Below are 9,243 nucleotides of genomic sequence, written 5' to 3' on the forward strand. Positions count from 1 at the left end.
AAATACACTTATCTAATCAAACCGCTCTCCTCAAATTGAGATGTTAATTTATGAGAAGTTATACCTTATTTTTAACATTATAAATAACCCACTAGACTTCACGTGGGCCACAAAAGCATAGAAGAGAGCAATAGTTTTTGATGAATTTTAATAAAAGAATTCTTCAACTCTTTACAATGATACATTCCTCAGATATATATATACACTACCATAACCATCTAACCTGACTCTAGTTCTAACTAATTATAAACTCAATGGAATCTAACTATAGTTAGTTATTGACGAATAGACTAGCATTTTCCAAACTGTATATATAATGTATGGGTATGACTGTGAGCGTACATTTTCACAAGCTTAAGCTTAAGCATTCTCTCTCTCTCTCTCAATCATGTCCGTGAGGAGGCTGTACAATGCTTCTCTTATGGGTGCTCTGGCACTATTAGTGCACTTATGCATGGTTGATTTGGCCATTTGTTCCTCGAACTTCACAGACCAATTAGCTCTCCTCAGCTTCAAATCATCCATCAAAAATGATCCCAACAATGTGTTGAGTAACTGGACGAAAGAAACCAATTTTTGTGGCTGGGCGGGGGTCTTATGCAGCCGACGTAGGCAAAGAGTCACAAGCTTGAAGCTTCGCAACATGGGTCTCGAAGGCACCATATCTCCTCATGTTGGTAATCTTTCTTTCCTCCAAGTACTCGATATTAGCAACAATAGCTTCTATGGTCATCTGGCAGATGAAATAGGCCATTTGCGTCGCCTAAAAACCCTTCGTTTATTTTTTAATATGTTAGAAGGAAACATCCCACTGGGTTTACACCACTGTCAAAGGCTTGAAGTGATATCTCTTACGGGTAATAAATTTAGTGGTAGAGTTCCGAAAGAGTTGAGCACCTTACCCTCTCTACGTGCCCTTTCTCTCGGACTAAATGAACTTACAGGTACTATTCCACCTTCCTTTGGCAACATTTCAAGCTTAGAAGGGTTTGGGCTAGAAATGAACCACATTTATGGAAACATTCCAACTGAATTGGCACAACTTCCAAATTTGAAGTTAATTTACCTTCTATTAAATTATCTCACAGGTCCAATACCTCCTGCAATTTTTAACAAGTCTTCAATGGTTAAAATTAACTTGAATTTTAATGCCTTTTCTGGGAACCTTCCAACAAATAATGGCCTTTTCCTTCCTAATCTTGAATTCCTTTTTTTGGATCACACTCAACTAACTGGAAACATCCCTTCATCTCTCTCCAATTCTTCTAAGCTCACTAAGCTAACGCTAGCTGCCAACTTGTTTACTGGACCAGTACCAAAACATTTAGGCAATCTAAAACACCTAGAACGTTTGTCTTTATTTCAAAATCAACTGACAAACGAACCAGGAAGTATTGAACTTAGTTTTCTCACAGATTTGACAAATTGTACTTCCTTGGTGGAGTTGTGGGTGCGACAAAATAAATTGAGCGGCACCCTACCCAATTCTATTGGAAATCTTTCATACTCTTTGCAAGAACTTGAGGTATCTGAAAACCAACTAACTGGTACAATTCCTAAAGAGATTGGTTCTTTGAGGAATTTGAATGTAATTGCATTGGCTAACAATAATCTGAATGGAAACATCCCCTCAACTCTTGGAGAAATTAAAAACTTGCAAAGGTTGTATCTTGGAGGTAACAACTTTCATGGATCAATTCCAAATGAGATTTGCCTTTTGAGCAACTTAGGTGAACTTCGTGCAGAGGAAAATAAGTTATCTGGATCGATCCCAAGTTGCATTGAAAATCTTAGAGGTTTGCAGGTGATGAAGCTTTCTCATAATAAATTGACCTTCATACCGTTGAGTTTATGGAACCTTGAAACTTTAAGGGACTTGAATCTTTCGTTCAATTCATTAGGTGGAAGCCTAGATCCAAACATAAGACCATCAAAAGTGTTGGAAATCGTGGATTTATCTTGGAATCAAATCTCAGGAAGCATTCCGAGAGTTATTGGGTCATTTCAAAGCCTAACTTCTTTGAACCTGTCTAGGAATTCATTCTCGGGACCCATTCCCAACACAATGGGCAATTTGATAACATTGGATTACTTGGATCTTTCACACAACAATCTATCTGGACAGATACCTAAGTCTCTTGAAGCACTTTCACATATTCAATACATGAATTTCTCTTGTAATAAGTTGGCTGGGGAGATTCCAAATGAAGGGCCGTTCATGAACCTCACATCACGGTCTTTCATGGAGAATGAAGCACTTTGTGGGAATCCTATTTTGAAAGTGCCACCATGTGCAAGCAATAGTTCCAAGAAGTCGATGATTAAAATTAATCTTCGATACATTCTTCCTGCCATTGCATTGATGCTAATCTTTTCTATTGGTGTGTATATTGTGAAAAGAAATCATGGAAACAATGCCCAAAGTCAAAATCTGATAGATTTATATGCAACAATGGATCACAGAATGATTTCATATCTTGAGCTTATACGAGCCACAGATGACTTCTGCGAAGCCAACTTGCTTGGAGTAGGAAGCTATGGCTCGGTATACAAAGGTGTACTTTCAGATGGGACAATTGTCGCTGTTAAGGTTTTAAATTTGCAACTTGAAGGAGCTTTCAAAAGTTTTGATGTAGAATGTAAAGTGTTGCGAACAACTCGACATAGAAATCTCGTTCGAGTTATAACAACATGCTCTAACCCTGAGTTAAGAGCATTGGTTTTGCAATATATGTCCAATGGAAGCCTTGAAATGTGGTTATATTCTCATAACTCCTGCCTTAATCTCCGTCAAAGGATTGACATCATGATTGATGTAGCGTTAGCTCTGGAATATCTCCACTATGGTCAATTAGAGCCTGTGGTTCATTGTGATGTGAAGCCGAGCAATGTCCTTCTAGATGAAGACATGGTTGCACATGTTGCTGACTTCGGCATTGCAAAAATTTTAGCTGAAAACAAGACTGCAATACAAACTAGGACTTTAGGTACCATCGGCTATATTGCTCCAGGTAAATGTTTTAATTACCTTTATTTACTTTATATTTCTCATTTGACAGACTTGTTACAAATCAATTTTCTATGTATTTATTATTAATTTATTTGGCATGCATGTCTTGAATATAAATTTTATGTTTTAAGTTTGTCGAATAAGAAATATCATAGATGGCTTTTGTTAATTGTCAATATATATTGCTTTAATCAAGAACATAATGGCAAGTTGAGATAGGCTCAGGCTTTTCAATGCAACTTTAAAGTTGAACCACATGCCTAATATTGGCACTAATTACTAGATTAATTAGATTACTAGGTTAAAGGATTGTTAAAAAGAAAATATGAGGCAATGAATCATTTTAGAATAAAATACACTAGGTTCCTAAATATATGCTATGTTATGTGATTTTTGTTGTTCGAGTTTTAATTTTGTCAATTTTATTTCTAAAGTTTTGAATTCGAAAAAAATTGGTTTAATTTCAAAGGAATTGTTTAAATCATTAAAATAATAATAATAATAACTACAATTACAATGCTAGAAGAGTGCGGGTGTTACTTTATTTTCCAAAGTCTTCAATTTTGTTGCTTTGGTCCCTAAAGTCTAATTCCCTAAAGTCTAATTAAGGAGACAAAGTATAGCCTTACAATGTTATGTATAAAATTGCTAAATTTAAAATTTAAAATTTTAGAGACTTAAGTTATATGACACACGTACTATTACTATTTGGGTAAAGTTTAGACAGGGGTGTGAAATTGGAGAAGTTCGACTCAAAATTAAATGGGTAAATTATAAATATATTTCTGAAGTTTACTTAAAATACGAATTGCCCTTTGTGATTTGAAAAATTACAAATACCTCTCTGTCAGAATTTTTTATTTAACAAAATTAATTCAAAAAGTGAAATTTCTAACTGAAATTGAAGTGTTTATTAAAGTGACACAAACTATAAATTTTATGGATCAGAGGTGTGTATTTTATCAATCATTTTAACCAATTTTGAAATAAAATATTTTGCCTAATTAAGCTACCTCCTTCAAAGGCAATATATCATTTATTTTTATTTTTTATTTTTTATGGGTATCACTCCCTCCATACTCATATCCTCCATATTTTTTCATACTTCATTTTTTGGGTTTCATTCTAGGCTCACAATAATAATCTAAACTATTCATTTTGTAAATCTTACAATGAAGACCATCTATATAAAAAATCAGTTTTATCGGATATTGATGAATACATAAACAAATCACTTTTTTGTTTTATAGAATGAAAAGTTTAAGTTCAAACTCACAATTACTATCCATTTAAAAAAAACAAGATGCAATTTATTCATATATCTAGTGATATTTGATGAAACTAATTTTTTGTATAACTCATCTAAATTGTTGAGATTATAAGATGAACGGTTTAGATTATCAATGTGAGTCTAGAATAGAACCAAAAAAATAAAGTATAGAGAAGTTTGGAGGATAAAAGTATGGAGGAGAGTCACTCTTTTTTTTTTATATGACCAGAGTATTTGGCAATATATTAGTTGCTTCCATTAATTTCTTCATAATTATTTTCAAACAAAGAAGTCAATTATAAGTATCCATGTAGATGGCGATATAAAATGATAGTAAAAATCAATAATATATAACATTTCTCATGTTTTATACAGAGTATGGTTCTGAAGGACGAGTCTCAACAAGTGGTGATATATATAGCTATGGTATGATGCTTTTGGAAACATTCACAAGAAAGAAACCCATAGATCAAATGTTCTCTGCGGAGATCAATTTAAGGCAATGGGTGAGCACATCACTTCCCAACAAAATTATGGAAATAGTGGATGGTGGTTTATTGAGGATGCAAAATGGCAATGACATGGTTGCCTCACAAAGCATTCTTCTTGCTATTTTAGAGTTGGGTTTGGAGTGCACCAGTGAGTTACCTATGGAGAGGAGTGACATTAAGAAGGTCCTTGGCGAACTGAACAAAATCAAAAAGCAATTCCTTCAAATCCAAAGTATTTGACATGCACATTGCACAGAACATGGTTCAATTAATCCTTTGTTTCAATTATTGCCCTTTCAAACATTTATCAAAATATTTCTCTTGTTGATACTGTTAGTTTTTTTTTTCCAGTGAGGTGATTGTAAATCAAAGTATAAAACATGCAGTGGATAAAATGTTTAGATCATACCTTTAGATGATAGAACCTCGTGGATAAATCACGTGCTTCCAGAGTCTGATAAACCAACCCAGCAGTGAAGTGATATTACAGATTGAATATCACCCACACAAATCACAGTGCAAATGACTTGATCGTTGTTTTTGAGAGAGAGTCAGTATATGGGTAAAACTCAGATCATACGTTGTTTCTCTCTTAATCACCCATAACCCATATACCAGATATATAATATGTTATTATTATCTATCCATATCAGTAATGGAGATAATATCTGTATCCTGAGTGGTTATCCTACATAGGTTTGAATTCAATTTCAAAACCTATTTGGATAAGATTCAAATTCAAATTCAAATGGTCATGCCACATGGGCGCCCATTACTAACATCTCCCACTCGCACATGAGTTGGCATGACACTGCCACATCTCTATCTCAATCTCCCAAAAATAAACAATCTCATACTAGCCACTGCACCGTGCGACTGCTGAGAACACCTGCATGTGAGAGCTCTATACTAGAAACTCAAAATGAGCCAGCATAGAGACATCAACCCAAAAAAGAACAGAAATAGTGTCTCATATACCCCAGACCCATCTAATTACACCGGTCCAAAAAACATCTCTAATCCCTCAAAAAGAGCATGTTTGACCCTCTCAATTCTTGCAATATATTCACACTCAATTCGCCTCTCATACAGAGCGATGTGAGTTGCCGATAGTGAATATACAACAGTGGTGTAATACTAGATGATCTTCCCTTTGCACTCATGCCATTTAGTTTAGGATTGACCGCTTTCCCAGTGATGTCCCTTAAGGCCGAATCATGCATGACCGCAGGCAACATACCAAAGTAGCAGAACATCAACCCCTTACCTTATGACATAGTCAAAAGTCACAAAAGGGTACATAAATGAAAGTCATATCAATAATGACACGTAAGACTCACACGGTGAGGAAGCAGGGATCCATTCTCTCACCTCACTACTCGGTCGCCAAACATATATAGTATGAATACATGCTACGGTGGAGTAACTCTTCCATAAAGAGTGATGTCATACTCAATACACCGTACAGATATTAGTCTAGTCGCTTTCTAGCGCCTAACCCGAATTCTCTATTTGCTTGCCTTCTAGGCGCCAAATGAGATCTCGCATCTGGCTAATCATAACAGGCACAACATGGAAAGTGGGTACTAACATCCATGTTTGGTCCTTAACACGACCTCATCTTGGTTGTAACCAAGGCGACATGCATAGTGGATTATTTAAGCCTCTCTTGGCTCCAAATAAAAATAAACCACTAGTCTCAACCTTGCTCGCTCCTAAGCGCCAAGGGCGATTGCTCGTGTGAGTGAGCCAATCTTGCCTGTTGACATCATCATCTGCTAATCATTATGACACAAACCATAATAGTGTCAACATCCCATCATCTCAAAATAAGTGATCGATTTAAAAAATGACCACAGCTTGCGCAATTATAGATTCCAAACATAAGCCATCTCAGCACCTCTTGCGATAAGTATATGCAACGGAATCTACCATGTGCGCCTCACATGAAATGATTTAAATTATTACCCCTTGCGCAATAACCTCTCTAAAGATATTTTTGGTGACCAATTTGCGTTCATTCTTAATGCGCCCAACTAGCGCAGATGTGCCCAACTAGCGCATTGAATCTTACAAGGAGCAAATTAATATGCTTTTAGTAAAGCATTTTATCCACAGTCTAATGAGTAAGGTCAATGTCTAAACAACTTAGTTAACCATTTATCAAAGATAACACTTATCATGCCGAATACGCCCACATAGCGTACTTTAGGCTCTCACAACAAAGAAAAGATCAAGGAATATAGGTCATCTGTTTCTCCTAAAGACAATCTGAGGATTCACTCAATAGCTAAGGCTCTGGCTTTTACCGATAGGTAAGTCAATGGGTTTGCAATTTTGCATCTAGAATCGTTCTAGGATATTCCTTATGTAAGTCATCGAAGACAAACCGAGAATTTTCCTAAAACAATCCCTAAGGATCGTACATCTGCGCATATGAATTACATCACCCATGTCCATCATATCTAAAATGGAGGACTGCCCACCCTAGGTGGCGACAACCTTTTAAATTCCTGGCTCATAATGACCAAGTAAGGAAAAAACTTCTTTTGGACCATTGATCATGCCTCAGTGGTCTTCATCGATCATCGTTGGCCCATCATGGCTTGACGAAATCTAAGAACCACTGTTTGGATAACTGCTTTAGGTTGTAAAAGATTTATTGGAACTAGCAACCTTTTTGCGCTCCTAACTTTTCACCATAAAAGCAGAAGGTAAATCCTTACGGATCTACTTATCTAATTCTCTAATGAAAAATCGGGTCACAATGTCCACAAATCAATGTTCCGAACTTATGTCAATCATAGCCTAAGTCAAAATAACCTCACTCCCCAGGAGGAAGTCTTCTCATGGTCTACACTTTCCTCAATGGTGCGACCATTCGGTATCTAGCGAGCCTTATGCCTCAACAATGACTATCCAAATTACGCATAACTTTATAACAGTTTTGCGTCATAATGGAAAGTCAACCAAATTAAAAAATGGTTAATCCACAAAGACTTTGTCTTAAACTGTGCAACATTGATCCACTTTCTAAAAACAGGGGACTAGAGCCTTTGGCATTATCCTAGGCTCTTTATCATCTTGCGGAGCAATCATGAATGTTTCCCTCTCAATCACCCAGTGATGACGTGAAAAATTTTCACATTCGCTACCACGCAACTAAGAATGTAGAGTATTTTTCTCTAATGGAGTAATCCATTAGTAAGCACATCGCTCCCACTGTCCCTAGGATATTGGAAATTTCTTTTCATTCTCAACTAGGCTACATAGAGCGCTATGCTTGGAATTCTCCATCTTATAGAGTTCCAAAAACTCTATTCACGTCACCTTTACTAATAAAACTTCATGTGACTTAGTTACACTACCACAAAGCTGCTTATCTATATGCACATGACCCGGAGGGTTTGCATGACCGCATACAATAATGCGCCACGCGACCCTTTGTGTTTACAAGACAGCATACAATAATGCGCTATAGAACCCTAGGTCTTAACTTCGCAATCTTATGAGAAGTAAAATAAAGATAAGCTGCTTAACGGTTACAGATCGCCCATAGATGGCTCTCCGCTAACCTATTACTCAAAATGGAGTGTAAAATCTGATATGGAGGGCACTTAGTTAGGGATATAGGCAACAAACTAGTGCAATTCCCAATTGGGAAACATTTTGCGCCATTATCCACCTAACATTAACAATATTTAATTCCTTATCTCTACTACACCAGTGTGTTGTTGAGTACTAGGAATAATCAATTTTCTAAGCATCCATTTCTCTTCACAGAGTTTTTCTAAAAAAAAAAAACAACTCAAATAGATACTCGCCACCTTGGTCAAAAACTAAAAGCACAAAAGCTCTTATCTAATTGATCTTGACCTCATATGTGCAATGTCAAAAATCATCTCAAAACTTTTGACTTATGGGAGATCAAATAGTCTTGACTCAGATGCGTATCGTAATCTATAAATGTGTCGAGATTGAGGCTTAGCTATCATACCCTCACACATATCTAGTCACAAATATCATAGTGGACTAAATGCGCCAATACAAATGACCTTCTACGGCTTTCCTACTTACTTGTGCGCACCTATTGCGAACAAAGTTACACATTCATATGAGAGCAGGATGTCATAAGCGAGTGGGCCCGAGAAGGCCTACTCAAACCATCGTGTCATTAGCTCATTAATGTGATTAAGTATAATAAGCCACTAGTTCATGACCAATGTCATAAACTAATTCCAATCATCTTAATGTGTGAGTTCTCGAAGACAAGTTTTAAAGGTTTAGGCCCAACTAGGCAATGACTCACGACTAAGTCATATTCACTAGATCATAAAAAGGATGTCATGGAGATATCAAGTGCGCCTAAGTCGCAAATTTAACTAGTAAGTGCTAATCCCCTGCACCTTCAAGTCAATTTTATTCTCCATACACTTTACTGCATCTAGTTGAAAGATGACGACACTCCTCTT

At 36.3% G+C, this 9,243-nt stretch overlaps 1 protein-coding gene across 1 annotated transcript; it reads left to right on the forward strand.

Moving 5' to 3' along the window:
• The first annotated feature begins 358 nt into the window (after positions 1 to 358).
• Positions 359 to 6,601, forward strand: LOC114291065 (uncharacterized). The gene is made up of 2 exons (XM_028235093.2): positions 359 to 3,011; positions 4,656 to 6,601. Exons 1-2 carry the CDS (start codon positions 389 to 391, stop codon positions 5,009 to 5,011), a joined length of 2,979 nt encoding a protein of 992 aa, XP_028090894.2. The 5' UTR covers positions 359 to 388; the 3' UTR covers positions 5,012 to 6,601.
• Positions 6,602 to 9,243: the final 2,642 nt, after the last annotated feature.

Source organism: Camellia sinensis, chromosome 8 (assembly GCF_055761805.1).
Source record: "Camellia sinensis isolate YWXY chromosome 8, ASM5576180v1, whole genome shotgun sequence".
Taxonomy (NCBI): domain Eukaryota; kingdom Viridiplantae; phylum Streptophyta; class Magnoliopsida; order Ericales; family Theaceae; genus Camellia; species Camellia sinensis.

Bases quoted from the DNA above. Each gene is read 5' to 3' on its own strand.
- LOC114291065 (XM_028235093.2), top strand. From the start codon at position 389: ATGTCCGTGAGGAGGCTGTACAATGCTTCTCTTATGGGTGCTCTGGCA. The intron at 3,012-4,655 runs GTAAATGTTTTA...TGTTTTATACAG, and splicing joins CATCGGCTATATTGCTCCAG to AGTATGGTTCTGAAGGACGA.